Source organism: Carassius gibelio, chromosome B21, assembly GCF_023724105.1.
Source record: "Carassius gibelio isolate Cgi1373 ecotype wild population from Czech Republic chromosome B21, carGib1.2-hapl.c, whole genome shotgun sequence".
In the NCBI taxonomy this organism is placed as follows: domain Eukaryota; kingdom Metazoa; phylum Chordata; class Actinopteri; order Cypriniformes; family Cyprinidae; genus Carassius; species Carassius gibelio.
Genome location: NC_068416.1, coordinates 12,038,689 through 12,061,560, shown reverse-complemented (window position 1 = coordinate 12,061,560; position 22,872 = coordinate 12,038,689). Strand labels below are relative to the sequence as shown.

General features: G+C 36.5%; 4 protein-coding genes across 6 annotated transcripts in view; 3 read left to right on the top strand and 1 right to left on the bottom strand.

Annotated features, from left to right (window-relative positions):
- Positions 1–7,966, top strand: part of ndst1b (N-deacetylase/N-sulfotransferase (heparan glucosaminyl) 1b) — a 103,950-nt gene extending 95,984 nt beyond the window's left edge. For both annotated transcript variants that reach the window (XM_052587484.1, XM_052587485.1), the window contains exons 12-16: positions 1,197–1,371; positions 2,415–2,585; positions 2,676–2,785; positions 3,249–3,351; positions 5,202–7,966. In XM_052587484.1, the coding sequence (XP_052443444.1) occupies positions 1,197–1,371; positions 2,415–2,585; positions 2,676–2,785; positions 3,249–3,351; positions 5,202–5,321 (679 nt within the window). In that variant the 3' untranslated portion in view covers positions 5,322–7,966. The remainder of the gene's footprint in view (positions 1–1,196; positions 1,372–2,414; positions 2,586–2,675; positions 2,786–3,248; positions 3,352–5,201) is intronic.
- Positions 7,967–11,020: 3,054 nt separating this feature from the next.
- On the top strand, positions 11,021–14,515 carry rps14 (ribosomal protein S14). 2 transcript variants are annotated; one of them, XM_052587744.1, is made up of 5 exons: positions 11,021–11,148; positions 11,788–11,938; positions 13,956–14,117; positions 14,235–14,311; positions 14,411–14,515. In XM_052587744.1, exons 2-5 carry the CDS (start codon positions 11,790–11,792, stop codon positions 14,476–14,478), a joined length of 456 nt encoding a protein of 151 aa, XP_052443704.1. In that variant the 5' UTR covers positions 11,021–11,148; positions 11,788–11,789; the 3' UTR covers positions 14,479–14,515. The 2 variants fall into 2 exon arrangements, with proteins under 2 accessions (XP_052443704.1, XP_052443705.1); XM_052587745.1 differs by having other exon boundaries at positions 11,120–11,144.
- A 1,142-nt stretch (positions 14,516–15,657) lies between these two features.
- cd74b (CD74 molecule, major histocompatibility complex, class II invariant chain b) lies at positions 15,658–18,313 on the top strand. Its single transcript, XM_052587743.1, has 6 exons — positions 15,658–15,855; positions 16,441–16,601; positions 16,722–16,801; positions 17,006–17,033; positions 17,119–17,322; positions 17,927–18,313. The coding sequence occupies exons 1-6, from the start codon at positions 15,776–15,778 to the stop codon at positions 17,953–17,955; spliced, it is 582 nt and encodes a 193-aa protein (XP_052443703.1). The 5' UTR covers positions 15,658–15,775; the 3' UTR covers positions 17,956–18,313.
- Positions 18,067–21,966, bottom strand: LOC127985691 (SLC35A4 upstream open reading frame protein). Its single transcript, XM_052587746.1, has 3 exons — positions 21,855–21,966; positions 21,326–21,424; positions 18,067–19,628 (listed from the first exon to the last, which is right to left on the bottom strand). Exons 1-3 carry the CDS (start codon positions 21,864–21,866, stop codon positions 19,437–19,439), a joined length of 303 nt encoding a protein of 100 aa, XP_052443706.1. The 5' UTR covers positions 21,867–21,966; the 3' UTR covers positions 18,067–19,436.
- Between the last annotated feature and the right edge of the window lie 906 nt (positions 21,967–22,872).

Sequence of the window (22,872 nt, the reverse complement as noted above, 5' to 3'; positions counted from 1 at the left end):
GAATAACCAGAATGGCAAAGGCTCAGCCAATGATCACCTCCAGGATGATCAAAGACAGTCTGGAGTTACCTGTAAGTACTGTGACAGTTAGAAGACGTCTGTGTGAAGCTAATCTATTTTCAAGAATCCCCCGCAAAGTCCCTCTGTTAAAAAAAAGGCATGTGCAGAAGAGGTTACAATTTGCCAAAGAACACATCAACTGGCCTAAAGAGAAATGGAGGAACATTTTGTGGACTGATGAGAGTAAAATTGTTCTTTTTGGGTCCAAGGGCCACAGGCAGTTTGTGAGACGACCCCCAAACTCTGAATTCAAGCCACAGTACACAGTGAAGACAGTGAAGCATGGAGGTGCAAGCATCATGATATGGGCATGTTTCTCCTACTATGGTGTTGGGCCTATTTATCGCATACCAGGGATCATGGATCAGTTTGCATATGTTAAAATACTTGAAAAGGTCATGTTGCCCTATGCTGAAGAGGACATGCCCTTGAAATGGTTGTTTCAACAAGACAATGACCCAAAACACACTAGTAAACGGGCAAAGTCTTGGTTCCAAACCAACAAAATTAATGTTATGGAGTGGCCAGCCCAATCTCCAGACCTTAATCCAATTGAGAACTTGTGGGGTGATATCAAAAATGCTGTTTCTGAAGCAAAACCAAGAAATGTGAATGAATTGTGGAATGTTGTTAAAGAATCATGGAGTGGAATAACAGCTGAGAGGTGCCACAAGTTGGTTGACTCCATGCCACACAGATGTCAAGCAGTTTTAAAAAACTGTGGTCATACAACTAAATATTAGTTTAGTGATTCACAGGATTGCTAAATCCCAGAAAAAAAAATTGTTTGTACAAAATAGTTTTGAGTTTGTACAGTCAAAGGTAGACACTGCTATTTTTTTGAACACACCCCTTTCAACTAATTGCCCAATTGCACAGCCTTAAGAGCGTGCATATCATGAATGCTGGGTCTTGTTTGTTTTCTGACAATCTACTGAACCTACTGGTAACTTGTTTGCCACGTAGCAATAAAAAATATACTAAAAACCTTGATTATTCTGGTTAGTCACATTGTACTGCCATTATTTTGAACAATACTGTATATACAGGTGTTGACATGTCCACCATCTGTTTTCTCTCCGAAGTTTGGACCAAATTTAATGAAACGCTAATCGTTTTTCTTTTTTAAATGCTAGGTACATGGAGTATTTCCCTCTACCCTCCAACACTAGCTCAGATTTCTACTTTGAGAAAAGTGCCAACTACTTCGACTCCGAGGTCGCGGCCCGGCGAGCAGCTGCTCTTCTGCCCAAAGCCAAAATCATCACCATTCTTATCAACCCGGCTGACAGAGCCTATTCCTGGTATCAGGTCAGTATCTATCTGCTCATGTGTCATCCAATCACATCCAGGGTCAGTCAAGGCCATGATGCCTGCTCTGGACAGAAGATTAGATCTGCAAATGGGAAAAATGTGTAATTCGGAAGGAATTGTAAACAGCATTGTTGTGCTGGGTCTGACAGAAAAATGATGTCCTTTTGAAATGTGGACATTTAGATACTGTAACTATATTTGGATTGTATGGATGGAAGAAAATGGTATAAAAATGATGTACAGCCATACATTTAGCAGCTTATGCAAATTATAAAGAAATGATGCTCTGACGCTTTGACTTCTAAAACAGTTTCTTTTTTCTGGAACATTCTTTTGTTTCCAATGACAGGTTTTTCTTTTTTTTTACAGATGGCTTCATGTTCATCTTAATAAACTGCCTTTTATCTATTAACATCTGTAAAAATGTATATTCAGTACTTTCTAATACAGAAAAACAAAATACAGGGCCTCTGGGTGTCCTTAAAAAGGCTTAAAATCTCGTCATTTGAGGCCATGTCTTAAATGTCTTGGTACAAAACATATTTTATGTACTCTATTAATCATGTGATTACTATGCTTCAAATGCTTGTGATTTAAATATGAGCACTGCTTGTTTCAATTTAAAAACACTCACAATTTCAAGCTATGAAGACCTTACATTTTTGTAATTGAATATGATCTAACTATTAATGAATAATTAAAATGTACTTTTATGGTTTTATATTGTAGAGTTTAGTATTTTATCTTTTATATGAGTCCTGGTGTATTTCAGGTTTTTGTGTATATAAGAGTCCCACATATAATAAAACAAATGCATAAAATACATAAAAAAATACATTAAATATTTTTTTAATTTTTTTTATATTATTATTGGTACGTTAGTTACACAATTATCTGTATGTAGCATTTAATTCAACATAAATTCTTCTTGTCTCTGCTTACCCCATCACAGGAAAAATGCACTTCATGGGGTTTACTTACTTTTTTCACAACACTGTATTTCATCACGAAATTGTAAATATAAATTGTCTGTTTTCCAGCACCAGAGGGCTCACGATGATCCTGTGGCTCAGAAATACACATTCCATGATGTCATCACTGCTGGGCGGGATGCGCCCATCAAACTGAGGGTCCTGCAGAGCCGTTGTCTAGTGCCCGGACTTTACGCCACACACCTGCAGCGCTGGCTCACACACTATCACTCCAGTCAGGTATCGAGCGGAGTTCATGCGGGTCCATAGATGCGCTGTGCAGTTGAGGATGTTTCTATGATTTAAGTTAACCGCTTTGTTTCTTTTCAGATCCTGGTCCTGGATGGACAATTGCTGAGGACAGAACCAGCTTCAGTGATGGACAAAATCCAGAAGTTTCTAGGCATGACAAACACGCTCAACTACCACAAGATTCTTGCGTAAGAAGCTTGTCCCCAAAAGTTCCTCATTTCTCTTTTATGATTGACAATTAAAAGTCATTATTATGCGATACATTATTGAGCAGCTGGAGTGTATGGTTTAGAGCTGCTTTGAAGTGTTTCACAGTAGTCTCCTCGTCTGACAGGTACACAAGAGTGCTTGTTAATTCATTGCCTTCTCTTTCACCTAGTGAAAACTCTTTCACTTCAGTCAAGCCCTTGCACTTGTCTCTCGTTCTGTCTCATTCTCGGTCTCATGCTGTACCACATAATCTCATAAGCAGTAACATCTGTCAGCCACATCTCCCACTGGCCAATGAAGGTGGTTTGTCCTGTATAGCCTCTCAGGAGGCCTAGCTGTGCACCATCTGTTTGTGATGTTCCCTTACAATTAGGCAGATGTTGAAACATTGCCCTGTTTTTGCTGCCTGTCCTTCATTTTGTCCCTTCCTTCCTGCTGCAGGTTCGATCCGAAGAAGGGTTTCTGGTGCCAGGTGCTAGATGGAGGGAAGACCAAATGCCTGGGCAAGAGTAAAGGGAGGAGATATCCTGACATGGACGTTGATGTGAGATTATGATTCTGGTTCATATTCCTGGTTCAGTTAAAAACAGTCTTGTCTTTTTGGGGTTGTTTGGCTTTACAACAGATGTTGAAAGGGGAAAAGGAAGCTTGTTCAGACATTTTTGGTATATTTGACTCAAATGTCTTCAGTTTTCATAATCTCAGTAGTAAAAACTGCATAAAATCATCTTAAAATCAGAATTTTTGCAATACAATACCATTCAATATATATATATATATAAAATATATTGTGAGAATTTCATGTGATGGCAGCTATTACTCCAGTCTTCAGTGTCACATGATCTATGAGAAATCATACTTATATGATAAAACATTTCTTATTGCCAGTGCGAAAAACAGTTCCACACATTTATTTGAAATAGAATTATGTAAGAGTGTAAATGTCTTTACGGAGTCTTTGGTCAATTTAATGTGCCCCTTGCTGAATTAATCAATTATTTCTATCATAAATTATATTTATTTACACATAAATAATAATGACATCACTAACAGATAAAGTACATATAATGAAGTATAGTCTTGATATTTCACAAAATGCTCTTCAATAGACTTTAGAAGTTAATTTCTCTTTCAAATACGAGCTCTAGACACTGATGACTTGCCTGAGGATGTAAACGAAATGCTACGTGAAATTTTTATGAGTCTCTTCGTGGCTGAAAAACTATTTGAGTGATTATGTGAGGGGTGAGATGTTCATTCATGTTTATTTCACATTAAAGCTAGTAATAAAGAGGAATGGATAATCACACTCACTTGTGCACCGTGCTGCCATTAGAACTAATGCATTTATACAGCAATTGTTTTTTGTTTTGTTTTTGTGCACCCTGAAGATATACAAGTAGTCTATTTTTGACAAATTCTTGTTAATTCAGGTATATTCAGACTGGAGTTTTTTCTACAAGGGCACAACTTCAGTCAGATCTTTTAACAGACTATGATAAAGAGAGGCTCAGTTGGATGCTGAGGACCTTGATGTTACCTTGAGGCTTCTTGGCAGACACATCAGAGTTAATGAGGGGTGAAAGAACAGGCTGATGTGTCGTGGCTTTGCAGACGCAGTGGCAGTGGCAGCACTCCTCAGAGAAAGAGCTGTACACAGAGGGGGACACTGTCATTTAACACTCACAGTCACAGCAGTGGCTTAAGGTTCATGACCTTTTCTAGCCCGGAGATGTTTGCTCTTATATCCAGTCAAAAATATTTAGCTTTTTAACATGGCTTTTTCTAACCATTTTAAAAGTAAATGAGTGATGCTGATGATGTTAAAAGGAATGAAGATGTAATGCTGTAGGGGTGTGTGTGTGTGTGTGTGTGTGTATATGTGTATATGTGTGTATATATATATATATATATATATATATATATATATATATATATATATATATATATATATGTGTGTGTGTGTGTATGGATATATGTCTCTAATGATTTTCAGGTTATTGAAAAAAATTAAATAAAATGCTAAACTGAATAAAATGAAAATAAAATGCTAATCGGAGTAAATCCTACCAATGAATTTGAATATTGCAACATTATAATGTACAGAATGAAAAAATATGAGATTTTCTTAATTTTCTAAAGATTTAACTGTTTTATTAAATTGGATTTAAATTTGTTAAAGTGTTTAAAACAATCTATTTTAAGTGAGCATCAGATAATAGTTGAGTCACTTTGGATAAAAGGGTCTGCTAAATGACTAAATGTAAAAGTCAGTCTAATCTAAATGTAAAAATAAAAAAATTACTAATAATGCCACATATAGCTTGAGCATGACTTTACATATTGTGCGTTTCATATTTGCAGAAAAACTGACTCCATCCTCTTCCTCCACAGTCCCGGACCTTCCTGAGAGAGTACTACCATGAGCACAACATTGAGCTCTCCAAGCTGCTGTACAAAATGGGCCAGCCGCTGCCTAGCTGGCTTAGGGAGGAGTTACTTCACAGCAGGTAACCTGAAGAGGGGGGTGGGGACACACTGGTCAGACTCTGACACCCCTCCTTCTGCTCTTGAGGGGACTCACCCTCTTATCCACCCCTGTAAGCCGCCGGCCACAGTGGTTGGTCAAGTCTCCTCCAGCGGCTTTGTGGACCTTCAGTTTGGAGAACTGAGCTTCTAGAGGACGTGACAAAGAGGTAGAGAAAGATGCCCTTAGGTGTGCTAGTGGCTCTGTTCCATTTTGGAGGACAGTGATGTGCCCAGGACATAGCCCTGGGGTACACCCACTACAATCCTTGGCTCTAACATGGGATCACAACGGGAGGCTTCCAAAAGACATTCTACTTGTCTGGTGTTTTGAAGTACCAGGAAGACATAATGTCAGAACAAATGGACATATATGGGAGAGGAGGGCACATATTTCTTTGAGCTGTAGGACATACACAAGTCCGCAACAGATAAATAAGTGCCAGGGTGGTACCTTAAAGTCAGACTTTCTTTGTTTTCTTGGTTAAATATTATTTTAACATTCATTTCATGTGTTGTTTTCCACAACACCAGGCTGTTCACCTTGTAGTTTCATATTTCTGTTTTGAACTTTTTTTATTTCATAGGATATTAAGCCCATTCGTTACAAATGCACCCTCTGGGCTTAAAATGTGACATTTAAAGGTGAATTTTCATCACGATGTATTTATGGCTATTAGTTGCGAATCCACAGGACAGCTTAATAATGTGTGATAAATTGTGGTACTAAAACACAGATAAGCTACATCCATAATCAATGTGACTGTAAATATGAAACTGTAAAAAAGCTGGGTATGTTTTTGGCCCGTTATATGTGCAGTAACTGCCTTAATGCAACTTAATCAAGCCAATTATGGTTAAATTCACTAAAGTATACAAACTGATGTGTTTTGACAGGCCTTAGGGGCTGATCTTTTTAATCATAATTCGAATGATGAATGTCGAGAACTGGACCCATGTGTTATTTTGGCAATGGCATTATATCACAAATTTCACTGGAGTGTTAAGTAAGGGTATTGCAGTTTTAATAGCGATCCATAAAACCTGTCCGCCAATAATCCTTTTATCACCTTTTTTATCTTGTTTTATTGAATGTTTTACCCTTTTTAAGTTTTTATGTGATTTTTTTTAGCATGTCACAACATCTTATCACTTTGCATTCAGGGTTGTCTTCAGAATGTGTCCAGGAATGTATTGTCTCTGCCAAGAGACCATTTTAAAAGGCCATTTTATATGACTTGTGTTCTGTGGGAACCGTTGACTGCTACTGAACCATATGAATTACACCCATGAATGTAAGCAAGGATGCTATATAATAGACACAATGCCTTTTCAGTGGCAGGCAGGGCGATCCACGGAATTTCCACAAAGCCCCTTAACCCAGTCGCTGGGGCTGAATTAAACCACTGCGCTCATGGATTTAATTTCTCTTGCTGCTGAAATGAGAAGTCATGAAACAAACCCAAATCTCATTTTATGTATAACATAAAAATAATTGGATTTAATTTCGATCCCTTCTGTTTTTCATCCATCTTTGAAAGGTTTCTGTGCACTTTCTTCCGTACTTCCATGCACAACTCCAGCAGACTCACTTCATGCAGCATCTATCAGTCTTCTCTAACAGCTGTGTGCGCCTACAGTCATTTGGCATTTCAATTCAAGTCTGTCAATTCAAAGTCATCCTTTGGTCAAGCATTTTCATAACACTTGTTAGTTCTGGGAGAAAAAATGGCACCAAAAAAGTACAAATTGAACTATGTTTGATGATTAATCACCCCTGATATTCCCTGCTTTAGGATGGACACTTGGGAAGGGGTTTGGCAATATTACAGATGGAGAACTGACAGTATCTCAGAGCGTTTATTTTCTATAATACAGATTTCATTTGTACAATTTGTACAACCCTTAATTTTCTTCATTGACCTCAAAGTGTAATGCTTGAGAAGCACAATGTTTGTGTTGTTGACTGAGGAGTGGAAAAGCATACAATGCATATCTCGTGTGCAAGGATATCACTTCACACCCAGATATGTGCACCAGTCCACAGAGCATTTTGTATTACCAGTACCTTTTACAGATAGTTTTACTTGGTTTTGGTTAAAATGTAAGTAGTTTACAATTGTGTGCGGTACAGAACCATGCACCTTACATGCTGCTCTCGGATTTGTCATAATCACGTGTAACCTTTTTTTTATTGATGATATCATTTAGTATTTTTGCTTCCAACCCCACAACTGACATCTAATAATGCAATATCATGTTTCCTGGTAAAATGGGAGGTTTTGCACAAAGCACAAAATTATGTTTAAATAATGTGTCGCAGTGTACAGAGCCCATTTATTTTGAGTGAATGGAACAGAGAGAGGTTATAAAATATGAATGAACTAGTTATGAATTTTATTTTAGACATCAACCACACTCACACAGACATGCAGAGAGTCCCCATGACTTTCACACTGCCAATATTGTGCTTTCTGTATCATAATGAAGGGTATGAATAGATGGAATAAAATAACTGTAAGGTAATAATCATCTGAACTGTACAAATAAACCTACCGTTGTTAATATTTTTTATTGTTGGTAGCCAATATTTTTGTGATTAATTTGCAAATAAAGAAACCACTGTCTTTTTATTAATTGTTTTGTCTTTATTAACTACACATGTATTATTTCAATGAGTACATAATACACAGAAGTATGTGTCTTATGTATACATGTATACACATGACATTGAATATTTGGGGGAATTTTTTTTTACTTTAATTGGTTGGTTTAGACATTGCAGTGTAAAAAAAAACATTTTTATAGTAATACTAGTTAAATTAAAATATTGTGAATGTCACCACTGTTCATAAGATGCTCAAGTCACATTTAAGGTGATAAATATTTAACCCTCTAATTCATATTATAGGTTGTATGCCATGAAATTAACAAGCATCACCACAAACTTATCATATAATTGTTTTTCGAGTTTAAAAAATATTGTATTTCAATATTGTTAATATTATTATTTCACATAGACATTCCAAAAAAAAAACTTATTTAACATTAAAGAATGGGTTTTGTTAATAAGGGGACCACTATAAAAAGGGACAGACTTGAGTACAGATCAAATAACAATTACAGAAATGATTATATATTTTAAACAAATTCTGTGGCTTTGGCCACCTTTATATGAATGCATTCTTAAATGAAGCATATTTACATACGGATTAGTAGCCTTACAGCTGATCCTTGTCCCATGAAACACTGGAGTGTCACTGGTTGGTTTGATTTTTATAACAAACATAAACTACAGCTGCATCTCAATCTGTCAGCGGCAGGGCATCTGTGAGCATGGCTTGCATCCACATCACACACTCAGCAAAACAGAGTGCATATTGGCCAGATCTTTACACTCCATCATTCTGACACTGCCAATGACCCGCTACATTAACGACAGACTGTTCGTTTACATTTGGATGGCTGAACATTCGTAGTATAGCCACAGTATATATGCCCTGTGTGGGTTGTTTTAGTAGGTGAACATGCAATTTAGATGCATACACTGTCCTAACAGACATTTGTCATTTTAATGAAGTCTCTTGTTATTGACGTATATGTCAGAAGATAACGTAGCCTGTGGATATTGAAATCTTTCAGTTGTTGATACTTGGCTTACAATCTTGATCCGAGAATTGCGTTTCAAAAACAGCATAATATATGATATATACTTGTTCCCAGAGATGTATAGTAACGAAGTAGAACTACTTCACTACTGTACTTAAGTACTAAAAGGCGGTATCTGTACTTTACTAGAGTATTATTTTTTTCTCCTACTTCCACTTTTACTTCGGTACATATTTTCGCTGAGTTTAATACTTTTACTCCGATATTTTTTTTATGTGCTGCATCGTTACTCGTTACAATTATAATAATGTTACGAATCATTCCATTACAAACCACTGCCAGAACTGTAGATGGCAGATTTGATGAAGCTGGCACATCATTGAGCAAAACAAGCGAAGACTGCGCATGCTGACTGAACTGCTGTGAAGAGAGAGATGAACACCGAGCCGAGCCAGATAATGACTCGTTCACGAGTCAAGAACCGGTTGCATCGGTTTTCGGATGACCAGTAACGTTAGTTCTTTCTGACAGTTCGATTCAATAAACCAGTTGAAGAAAACAGTTCACCGATTCTTTTGCGCTCGATGCAATGGCGTCCTTTTCGTTGACTGCACCTGGGCTCATAACATTAACACAGAATCAGTTCAGAATCAATCACCAAAAGAATCAGTTCGTTTCAGACGCTCTGTGTTTCGGTGTGCTTCACGCTAAATCACACATGCGCAGTATCATCAGCTCCTCGGTTCACGAATCGGACGCGTCTGACACAAACGGTTCTTGACTCGTGAACGAGTCATTATCTGGCTCGGCTCGGTGTTCATCTTCAGTTCTCTCTTCACAACAGTTTAGTCAGTGTACTGTTTGAGTCAATGATTTACTCCGGGATATTGGTTTGTTTTAACTCAGAGGGAGTGTCAGACACATTAAACAAGTTAACAGCTTAATTCATCTGTGGATTAATGCATATTGGAGACGCGAACTGTTTAAAACGATTCAGTTCGATTTGGTGGACTGTTTCAAAAAGATCCAGTTACATCGAATGATTCGTTCGCAAACCAGATATCACAAACTGCTTTGTTTTTAACTGTCTTACAACATACACGGAAGAGAAGACAATGCTGAATAAAGTCGTAGTTTTTGCTATTTTTGGACCAAAATGTATTTTCGATGCTTCAAAAAAATTCTAAATGACCCTCTGATGTCTTATGGGTTTGAAACAACATGAGGGTAAGTTATTAATGACATAATTTTGCAAATTGGGCTAACTAACCCTAGTAACCATTTTTGGTTTACAAGAAGTTACAGTCAAAGGAATTGTGATTGTCCTTTAGGTTAATCATTTGAAATAGTAAAAACAATATGTTCAAACTTTTGACTATTTTCTTTAATAGCTACATAACACAATACTTGTACTTTTACTTTCAGTACTTGAGTAGTAAATTTTTAAATAGACTACTTGCAATACTTAAGTACAAAAAATGTTGAATACTTTAGTACTTCTACTTAAGTGTGGTGCTTAAAGAGCACTTCTACTTCTACTCAAGTCACTTTTTTGATAGAGCACTTGTACTTTTACTCAAGTATGGGTCTCTAGTACTTTATACATCTCTGCTTGTTCCCTTTGCAACATTATTTAAGGAAACCGAAATCTGTCCTGCTGCTGGCATACAGTATTTCTATTACAAATAAAGTTTTACACACAAACGTACTATACGAATAAATGTATAGTAGGAATGCCACAGTAAATGCAAGGGCATTAACTAAATATTTATATATTTATAAATATGAAATATTTGTTCTTATTGCATATTTTATAATTATTATTAATCACAGGTGTAAATCAAGCATGTTTTTTTTTTTTATCTGCGATGTTGCGTGTAGAAACTGTTTTAAGTATTTGTCACAGTAGAAAATACATGACAAAATTTCACCGGACACAACTAATAAAAAAAGATAGATAGATAGATAGATAGATAGATAGATAGATCTAAGAAGAAAGAAAGAAAAACAGCGTACATATTAAATACAGAGATTATGTTTGTTTGTTTTTAAAGTAGGAAAGAAAGAAATGGAGCATACGGGCTCAGGGGACTTTTATTATACACACAAACTCACACTATCACTTCCGCTCGTGGAAGCTGAATCGCAACCCGGAAGCGATTTAACCTTCCTTTCCTGTTTCGGCCTCGATCAGATACACACGTAGGTAAGGCATTATAGTTTCAATCCACTCAAATCCTACCTTCATAAAGATTGTAACGTATAAAAGTGAACCTCGGTAACGTTCCACAACACTTGACGCACCAAAAGAACGTGATATTAATCCCAGAAATAGTGATAAGTGCAGTATTTTAGTCGGATGTTCAGTGTTGCTATAGCGGGGTTCTCGTGAGCGCAGCTGCATGATCCGATATAGCTACTTGTATATGTAATTCAGTTTGTGAGAAATGTGCTCAGGTTCTCGTGCAAGTTTTTGCTAAAAATATCTACAACGTTTCATGACTGAACTTGAGCTAATAACAGTGTAGCTTTATAAGCCCCCATTTGGCATCCAAAAGAATAATGTCGAGGAAAATTAGGACTTTTCTACAGGACCTGGTATTTGATTAAGTTGTTTGTCAGCACTTCACACTGAATTATGTCTGTTGCTTATAACTATCTTTGTTTAAATGCATGGTTGCACTCCAGCATTTTTGCTAGATGATGTGAGTCCTATTCAGTCAAATGGTTTAGAAGAGCATTTTATTAAGAAGTTAAAGTCTCAGAACTCGGAGTTAATCATCATCATTAGTCCCTTGATGATTTTCATGTGATGTTGACCCAACTGTTGAATGTTGTTTTTCAGCAATGGCACCTCGCAAGGGTAAGGAAAAGAAGGAAGAGCAGGTCATCAGCCTGGGACCTCAGGTTGCAGAAGGCGAGAATGTGTTTGGAGTCTGTCACATCTTCGCATCCTTCAACGACACCTTCGTTCACGTCACTGACCTCTCCGGCAAGTAAGTACCACAAGAGCATGGAGAAATACCTCTATGCACATGAAAAGCACAAATACCAGCAAAACAAATTAAATTAGGTTTTTAATCCGCACAGTGAAGTGTCAGATACCACCGTGATTTCAACTCAAATTTTGCCTTCAAGGGATAGTTCTCCCAAAAATGTAAATTGTAATTAATGACTCGCCCTCATATCGTTCCAAACCCGTAAGACCTCTGTTCATCTTCTGAACACAGTTTAACATATTTTAGATTTAGTCCGAGAGCTTTCTGTCCGTCTATTGAAAGTGTGTGTACGGTATACTGTCCATGTCCAGAGTAGTCCATGTGACATCATAGGGCCAGTTAGAATTTGTTGAAGCATTGTAAATACATTTTGGTTCAAAAATGTAAAAAAAATGATGACTTTATTAAGCATTGTCGTCTTTTCCGGGTCTTTTGTGAGCGCGTTCACAACCCTACAGTGACGCTGCTGATGTGTTGTCTTTGTTATTGGGTGCACCCTGAAAACACGTCAGCAGCGTTGTGAACGGGCTCAATAGACCTGATGTCACATGGACTACTTGATGTTTTTCTTACCTTTCTGGACATGGACAGTATACCGTACACACAGCTTCAATGGAGGGACAGAAAGATCTCGGACTAAATCTAAAATATCTTAAAGGGATACTCCACTGTGTTTTCATATTAAACTATGTTTTTCCCTTTACTAAGACGAGTTGATACATACCTCTCTCGTCTCAGTGAGTGCACTCAATCGCTTTGGCGCGCAGTGACACTTTGAAAGCACTTAGCCCATTCATTCAATATGGGCCAAGCAGAGAAGCTACCAAACACCTCCACGTTCTCCCTATTTAAATACTTGCGTACTGTAACTCGACCTAGGACAGTAACACAAAACAAAACGTTGCGCTTTTCTAAGCGTGTAAAATGGATAACTATATTGTATGGCGGAATACCATGGCAAGTGCTTGTAAGCACTTCGTCTTGGCGCAGTAATATCAGTCACCGCGCGCCAACGCCATTGAGTGCACTCACTGAGACGAGAGAGGTATGTATCAACTCGTCTTAGGTAAGGGAAAAACATAGTTTAATATGAAAACACAGTGGAGTATCCCTTTAAACTGTGAGCTCCATTTTTGGGTGAACCAAACCTTTAATTCTGTATTGCTCTAAATGTGTATTTCACTTGTCTATTCCAAACCTGTGGTTTTCACTTTCACCAAAAAATAGTTTGTACTTTATGATAAGCTTTGCGATTAGCTTTGAGTGATGCCCAAACTAAAATGTAAGTTGTTAGAGTGTAGCTCTTTCATAAGTTTTCACACAAAGATTTTTAAAAAGTAATCTTTTAGGACTTCTAGTCCATGAACAAAAAAACAACATAACAAAAATATTGATTTGGATCAAGTATTTGAAAATCAAACGAAAAGAAAGAGGTGTAAGAATGTATACTTGTAAGCTGTAAACAAGTGCGCATATATATATATATATATATATATATATATATATATATATATGTGTGTGTGTGTATGTATGTATATGTTCACACAAATTTAGTTTTGAGAGCATAGGGAGGTTGTCCTTAATAGTATTTCAAGGGTGTGGATGAGTTCTGAAATGATTTTGCATGATTTGCTCGTCAGGATTCTTTCTAATCATTCCTATCCCTTCTCTGTGGTTTTCTATTTGAATGTGACTGTTAGATGCACCATATCAGGGTTTTACGTCAACAGCGTTTGCATATGAGACGCATAACTTGTAGTTGCCACATTTTAACATTTAATATTGGAAAGAAAAAAAAAGACCTGTCAACACCCAAATTTTTAGTTTGGGAAGAACTGCTACATAGCATGCAATATGTACCAGAAGTTTTATTTCTTAGAGTAATTTAATTGTAAATAGTGCCCATGATTTTCTTAAATGCATTTCCATTTCATAAAAAAAGGTGATGTTTGTCATTTAACATTCGGATGGTGGTCATCTTCTGACGTGAGTTTTCCTTGCTCCTGATCTCCAGAGAAACGATCTGCCGTGTTACTGGTGGAATGAAGGTGAAGGCCGACAGAGACGAGTCCTCTCCTTATGCTGCCATGTTGGCGGCTCAGGATGTGGCTCAGAGGTGCAAGGAGCTGGGGATCACCGCTCTGCACATCAAGCTGAGGGCCACTGGTGGAAACAGGTGCGAGGCCCTGAATGCACAACACATTTACAGACTACAGCTCTAATATCACGTTTATGAGAAGAACTTATGAGCTTGCATCATGATTTACTTGCCCTTTCACCCACCCCTCTTAAGAACCAAGACACCTGGACCAGGGGCACAGTCCGCCCTCAGGGCTCTGGCTCGTTCCGGCATGAAGATTGGCCGTATCGGTATGTTAGCACTAGTACTGCCATCTAATGATGCCTAATGTTTGTTCAGGGTAATCTTGTTTTTGAGGAAGTCTCATTCACTTTCATTTTCTTCTACAGAGGACGTCACCCCCATTCCATCGGACAGCACCCGCAGAAAGGGAGGTCGCCGTGGACGTCGTCTGTAAACTATGGGATCTTTTCAGAATAAAACGTCAAATTATACTTTTGCGTCCTGTCTTCATTGCAATGATTTCTTTTAAGCTGATAACACGTCTGACCGGTTTGATTGTCTGATGTTTTAGTTTAGTTTTAAAACCAAATGAATGAATGCTAGGGGAATACCAAGAAAACATCCTCATTCCGATTTTACCAGAATAATTTCCTCCAAGTATTTCACCCTGTGCAGACAATGATGTCATACTTCTAAATAATTGACGAGCTGTGTAGATTTAAAAATAAAAATAGCAAAACTTACACTATATTTGAAGTATTGTAAAAAGATCTTCTATTGGGTGACTTTTGTCTCATTTATGGTCTATAAACTAGAATTTGAGAAGCCAGTTTTCACTTTAGGAGAATTTTATTTGATATTGGGCAAGATAATTGAAAGTGAAAGCATTGCATTTCATAGGGATAGTTCAATCAAAATGTAAAAAAAAAAAAAATCCAGTCGTTTGCTCATCTTCATGTTACATTTGACTTTCTTCTGTTTAACACAATAATATTTTTCTGCTAAATGAATAAATGTAATGTAACACTAATATTTCAAAAATGTTTTTAATCAAACGGCCATTGACTTCCATGGTAATTCTTATCAGTGGCTACCATCAGCTGTTTGGTGACCAATATTCTATTAGAATATCCATTTTTGTGAACATCGAAATTAATACAAGTTTGGAGAAACCGGAGAATAAATGATGACGGAGTCTTCATTTTTGGGAGAACTGTTCCTTTAATATGTGTTTTAGTATTAGGAAAACAATCATGTTGCATTTTGTCTATTATTTTTACTGCGGGGGGGGGGGGAGCCTTCTATTACAACTTAACAAATATAAAAATAAACCTAAATTATTTCAATATTCCTTCAGAAAAGTTTACCATGGTAACAGGCCGCTCGAGCTTGTAAGTACTGTCTTTGTTACGAGTTTGTATTGGATAAGTAGCCTATATCACAAAAGGTGTTGTTTAAAAGCATTTTAGATTTTTTTAAAACAAGTCTGGCAAAAACTAAGCGACATCATTGAATCATTTGCACACTTAAATGACTAGCTTTACGTGGAAACAGTTCATTCCAGTTCACTTTTGTCTGACAACTGATGATGCAGTCCTTCATAACCAATGAAATAATAAACTCCAGGCACTTTCATCCGAGTGTCGCCGCTGGACTCTCAGTTCTCATATTTTCATACTAGAGCTCTGTTACAAAAACTCCTGGAGCAAACTAACAACATTTTGAGAGGTTTTTCTGACTATCGAGCAGAAATGTCCACCGACGGAAACGACGGACCACTTCTCAGGTCTCCAAGTGAGACGACCTCAATCAACATGGGAACTCAGAGAAGGTGAACATAGTTTTTATTTGTTTTATAGACAAATCTTATTTATTTACCCCACTTGCATATGTTAAATGGAGGTAAACGCAAAATGTTTGAGTGTAAAGAGCTGTTTTGTGTTATTTCTTCAATAATTAGGCAGAAAAAAAATGTAATATGTGACTTTTATAATATATTTAGTCATCACTTTCAGTGTTTCATTTAAAAACCAAACTAAACTATAATACATTTTAGTGAAAATTATGTTTGTGCAAACTGCGCATTTTAAATGATCACACGTCATCTTTCTTATCTGATTAATAATTCAGTACAGCTTAAAATACCAGACACGCTATTCCATTTTCTACTGCTTTTACGAGCTCAGAATATTTGACTAAAAAAGAAAATATTTAAAATATATATTATATAATTACTATTATATATAAACTATTTTTAATGTAAAACCAAATGTAATATAATACTTTTCTGTCCCTTTTAGGACACGTAACAATTTTTAAAGATGACTTAAAAAAATATTTGTTAGTTTTTGTTGTTGTTGTTTGTTTCCACCATCATTTCACTCATTTGAATGCACTGGTCTATGTTCCCTATCAGATCTAACAATCAGGCCCTGAAGGTGGCAGGAGTGACTCTGCTGGCCGGCATACTGATCGCAGGTCAGGCCTTCACCGCCTACATGGCCTACAGCCAGAAGCAGCAGCTCAACACCCTGGAGAGACGCAGCGACCGCCTGCAGGAGATCAGCCGCAAGTCTGGTCAGCCAATATCTATTTCATGGCCTTCTCATCATACTACCTTTTAAATCACCCTTAACCCATAAGGGTCCTCTAATGAAAGCATAATAAATCAGACTTTCTTCCCCTTTTTTAATGCAGTAAATCGTGCCCCCTTGCAAATGCATCTCCCCATGAGCTCCCTCGCTCTGAAATACGTGGAAGAGCCTGAGGAGAAGAAGGTAAATCTCATTTCCTCTTCTTGAATGTGGGCTGGCAGCCACTTGATGTCAGGATTGAGTCGGAAAACCAAATGGTTTTGATTTCGAAATGAGGACGATCAAAACAGGAAGCCATAAACGAAAATAACAAAATATAAATCCTGCCATCTACAGCTTTCTCATCTCATTCATTTATTTAATTGTCATCATGCTCTTGTTTTTCAGGATTCCTCTTCCTCAAGTCCCAAACCAGGTATCAAGATCTGTTTCGATATCAAATCATTTCTGAGCAGTTTTATGTCTTTTGCTCACACATGTGTGTATGCTCTGTCCCACAGAGCTCACCCAGTGCCAGAAGGAGGCTTCTGGGGAGGTCAAGAGCCTTCTGCCATCTTTCCGCCCCAGGTGTGATGAGAACGGAGACTATCTGGCTGAGCAGTGCTGGGACAAGACTGAGTTTTGCTGGTGTGTGGACAAGAACGGCGTCGAGATGCCTGACTCCCTGACCAACGGCACTACTAAGTGTCAGGACTTCAATTCTGGTATGAACTGAATATCTGTGTTATAAAAGGCCTTGGAAGCTGATTTATTCCCTAACGTACATGATAAACTCATGATAATTATATTAAGATCAAATGTGCTACATGTTCAGAAATAAATACAGCTTTCCTTTTATTGTATCACATAATTTAAAGCAACTTCATGTAACTTTTTTTTTATCGGTTTCAAAAGAATTCTTATGGTACACTGATATCTAATAAAGCAAAACAGCTGCTGTTTCTTTCCCACACTTCTCAAATATCTGTCCTGGGAGTATTTAAGTTTGGAGAGCAGGTACAAAATTCTGCAAAAAAAGTTAAATAAAAATATGCAGCAATTATGACTTACAAATTCCACTCATGTACCTTTAGGTGTCTCCAAATCAGCAAAATACACAAAAATGCATACAGTTGCTTTAAATAACTTTATCAACAATTAAATAATTATTTTATTTTACTGTCATTTTCCAGTTAAGAGTAAGGTTTATTCATCTTCATGAATGCAGTCACCTGACTTGCGTTTTGTTTTCGTTTAGCAGTTTCAGAATTGAAATGTAGCCAATGGTGTTATATGAAACATAACTCTAATATAAATCATTCTCTGCAGAGCCTATGTTGGGAAGAGATGGCCATTGAAGAGGAGCAGCGAAGAGCAGTTCAAATATAAATAGCATTTTCTGCTATCTTTAACAGTTCTACTTTCACATTTAATGGCTTGGTTTGAGGTTAAGAGCTTTTTTCAGCCGATTAAGATATTTTCTGTCACAATTGTGGAAATTAAAGTTAAATGTTTTCTATTTTACTGGTAATTATTACAGACTACAGTAGATTCTGCAGTGCTGACCTTTTATGAAAAACTTTCACTTGATGCAATTGCTTTTTTTAACGAACCTTTGTAAAATGGATCGAGAGAGAGAAGTAATATGTAGAAGGATAGCTGAAATTGGACAATGGATAGCTAACAAAGATGGACAATAAAATTCATTACTAACTACTTGTGTGCCCCGTGTCTGATTTATACAGATTCCTGTAACTTTAAAGCCAAAATGCTTGCAGAACACCTGAATCTGTCTCTGTTCGATTTCCATCTTTGTACTATTTCGTCATCGCTCGCTATCGAAGCGTAGGCTACTATCTTAGTTAGCATAAAGACCATTTTTTAAATATGTCATCTACAGTACTTTCAACAATTGTTTATTTTTCCTCTCATATTTTTCCTATTAAAATTATTAACCATACATTTTCTAGACCCAATTTTTATTCATTAAAATACAACATTTTCAAAAACCCCATGCAATGAAAAACATGCAATGAATGTAAAAGAATCTTTCCACAAAAATATATCACACATGATCGAAATGATATTAGAAGCCATGCCAAAGAAAAACTATACACAAATAAAGCAAAGGAAAGAATTCCTATTTTTCAAAACTATTCTTTTGATATAATTCTTTATGTAGAAAAAGTATGCATTATTATATGGATTACACTTTAAAACCTCACCACTCCATGCAAAAAAAACAACAAATGCATGATACTCAGATTTGACCTCAAATTAGACTACTTCCTGTTTTCTATTTCACTTCCAAAGGCTGACTTCCATTATATCTATTAAAAGCAGAAGTGGTTGAGTGTGGTAAAGTGCAACATTTATTTATCCAACAACTACATAAAAGGCTTCAGCAACTCAAGTCCAGCGATCCCTGACACTTGACAGGTACAGGAATCAATGCCAGACATCATTTACAAAGTGTGTTGTGCCTGATTGTTCACCTGTTTAGTGCAAACCTCTATTAAAAATAAAGGCATTGGAAAAAATATTCATTTAACAGACAGAACATTGACATTTTGAGCATATTAAGAACTGATACATAACAACGCTTTGGCCATTTTTACCATTTAAGGAATTTAGGTGTATAGTGTCTTAAAAAAAAAAAGCTGTTGCAACAGCACAGACCTAACCCACTTTAAATAGAAACCTAGCCTAAAATTGCTAACCCAAGTATCATCTAAATACCTCCAGTTATTCTATGTGGTCTGATGAGTGATATCTCAGTTGAGGTACGTTTAAGTTTCTGGAAGAGGCACCATTTCTGAAGTTGTTTTATTGGCTCCCTCTATCTCTTCTTAAAGGAGCTGAAGTAGTTTTTTATGGTCTGCTCAACGTTAGGAACTTGATAGCTCTGAGCAGCATAGATGCCTGTGCAGGTTCCTACGAGAACTCCCAGGACCGCAGAGGAGCGGAGCTTCGCCACCACATACCCAGCCAAAAAGCCCTTCAGGAAGGGGGAACTCAGCACACTTCCACCCTAAATTGAGGAAGAGGGAAAAAAAAACTTTGCGTGAGAGAGAAACTTGAACACAGAACTCCATAAGGCAAAATAATCAGATGGAACCTTTTTACCAATTTTGAATACTGAATTTTCAATGAAGTAAAAGAGTAGAAAGTAGGCTACAGCTGTAGCTGTATCCTATTCACTTTCTCCACAGAAGAACTGTTTTTTTTTAACTGGATCTCATAAACCTTTAAAGAAACCTATTGTGACCCACAAGGTTAGTAATCAATTCTATATGCTTGTGTTAAAACCATCCGGCCAGATTATGTCAACTAATTTTTGTTTTAAAGCTGCAGTCTGTAACTTTTGCCCCTCTAGCGGTTAATAAATAGAACTGCATGCATCTTGCGGAAGAACATTGTAGCCGGAACTACTTCTCTCAGTTTATGTCTATGATGAATCACGCAGGTACTGGGCTACTCCGCAGTGGTGCCTACCCGGACCAGTCGAAAATAGTCCAAATATAAACACTTATTATAGGTGTACCGTAGTGATTCAGGATAAGCCAAAAACACAGTTTGGAAAATGTATTCATGGTGTATTCGCTTATATACATTTTGTAAATTTTAAACACAAAAAGTATTCAGCTTTTAAGCAATCATCTTTAAAATTGAAATTCATGGTGATAGACTACATTGCCCATAATTCTACAAAGAAATTTGCACCAAAAGAACTCTCACCCAACTTCCATGAAGCACTACATAATATATTTTTATATATGCATATTTTGCAATCAACTAAATATTGGTTCTACATTCATAATCAACATCTTTCAAATCAACAGTTTTAGTTATATCTATTGTTTTTATTTCTTTTGGGATTGTAGTTCTTTCCCTCATTTAAGTCGTTAAGGGAATAGTTCACCCAAAAATTCTGTCATTAATTACTCACCCTCATGTTGTTTCAAATCTGTAAAACCTTCGTTCATCTTCAGAACAAAAATTAAGATATTTTTCATGGAATCTAAGAGCTCTCTGACTCCATAGACAGCAAGTTTGTGACATCAGGGGTTCAACCGTAATTTTACAAAGCTAAAACTTTTTATGTATTCATGCATGAGCTGTCTGCTGAACGTAAACAACACGGATTACATTGATTACGTTCTGGGGTACTCTCCAAAATGGGGAAAGACGGTAACTCGGGAGAAGAATTGCTGAATAAATTGTTATTTTAATTTTCTTGGCACACAAAAAGTATTCTTGTAGCTTTGTAAAAATACGGTTGAACCCCTGATGTCACATGGACTATTTTACCGATGTCCTTGCTACATTTCCATGTGTTGATCGTGATAATATCGTTGCGGTCTGTGAAGCGTCAGAGAGCTCTCAGATTCCATCAAAAATACATTAATTTGTGTTCTGAAGATGAACAAAGGTCTTATGGGTTTGAAACGACGTGAAGGTGAATAATTAATGAAAGAAATTAATACACAAGTACACAATTTTGCACACAATGTCTTATTTTCAGATTTTCAAATACTTTTTAGCATAGAAACTAGTTCAGCATTTGTTGCACTCTCACAAGCAGTGTTTTCTTTTCCTCTCTCACTTTTAATGAACATGCTAGACGTACGACTTCAATTGTTGTGGAAATTCGTCATAGCAGTAACATTCATGAAAAAGCGTTCATTGTCGAGTTGGCCAAAAATCTAAGGTCCTACTGTACGTTACCTGTGGGACCCCAACTCCGACTTCATCCTCCACCCGACGCTGGATGTTATCGAGCTGGTCTTTGAGCAGAGATAGATCTTTCAGCTGCCGGAATGGATCCTGATTAAGAAATATTAAAATTGAGAAACTAACGCAAAAACAAACTGTCTCATGTTAGATGACGGACTGTCAGCAGTGTGAGTCATCGCGGGTGTGCCAGCAGAAATGCCCTTTTAACTCGGCGCCATCTATCAAACATGTTTCAGCGAAGTGTTGTTAAAGGACACGATAAAGTACAGGTCTTTAACATAAAAGACAGATATTTGGCAGAGAAAATACATGTAACTTAACATTAACTGACTGTTGTCTGTTGAACTTGCAACAATATTACCATCTAAAACCGTAAGAAACATAAGATTTAGCATTTTTCCGTGATCTCTCTGCCCGAAAATGCTATCCAAACAGCCAAACAGTAATCGAAAACAATGTTAAAATTACAGAACAGTAAGTGTCTTCTAAAACTTCTAGGTAAATTCGGTGGCACACCAACCTTATCCGCCATGTTTGCTTGAGTGGGAGAGATCCTGAGCTCGATTGAGCAACCTGAAAAACATGCCTGATCTATATCGCGCTCTAAGTTTGATTACACATGTCTATCTCACGCGCGACGATTTTAAACAATCAGTTAAATAATCAGGAATTTATTTTACTGTCTATGGAAATTAGTGCTTTCAATTCATTAATCTCGATTAATCGCATCCAAAATAAAAGTCTTTACATAATGTGGTGTATGTGTACTTTGTAAATTTATTAGGGTATATTTAAATACACACCCGATATTTCAGAAAAAATGTTATATTTGCATATTAAATATATTTATTTATAATATAAATTATATGAATATAAATATAGACCTGTAAATATTTTTAGAAATATATTACAGTGCTGCTTGAAGGTTTGTGAACCTTTTTTTTTAATATAATTTTCTATATTTCTGAATAAATATGACCCAAAACATAATCAGACTTTGGAACAAGTCTTGAAAGAAGACAAAGAGAACCCAATCAAACAAGTGATCTCCACTAATGCTTGTGCAAGCTGATGAGTTGTGATAGATGTGGAAGTTGATAGAGATGTACAAAATGTGTAGGGCTGGGGATACTCCAGGACATGTTTGAGAATCACTAGGTTATAGGGTTCAGGTAATTCAGGGTAATTAGGAAATGTTTTCCCAGTCATTTCAATGACAAAAAAAGTGTCTCAGTTTATGCAAGTTCACCCCTACTCAGGTGCGGAAACTGAATTATTTACAATTAAAATAAAAATGTGTTATTTTTAGTGCTGTCAAATGATTAATCGTGATTAATAACATCCAAAATAAAAGTTTTCATTTGCATAATATATGTCTGTGTTCTGTGTATTTTTATTATGTATATATAAATATACACTATATAAATATATTTTTTTCATGTATTTAATTTACATGTCTATATTTACATTCATATATTTAATATTATAAATAAACATATTTAATATATAAAAATAAAATGTTTCTGATATGTATACAT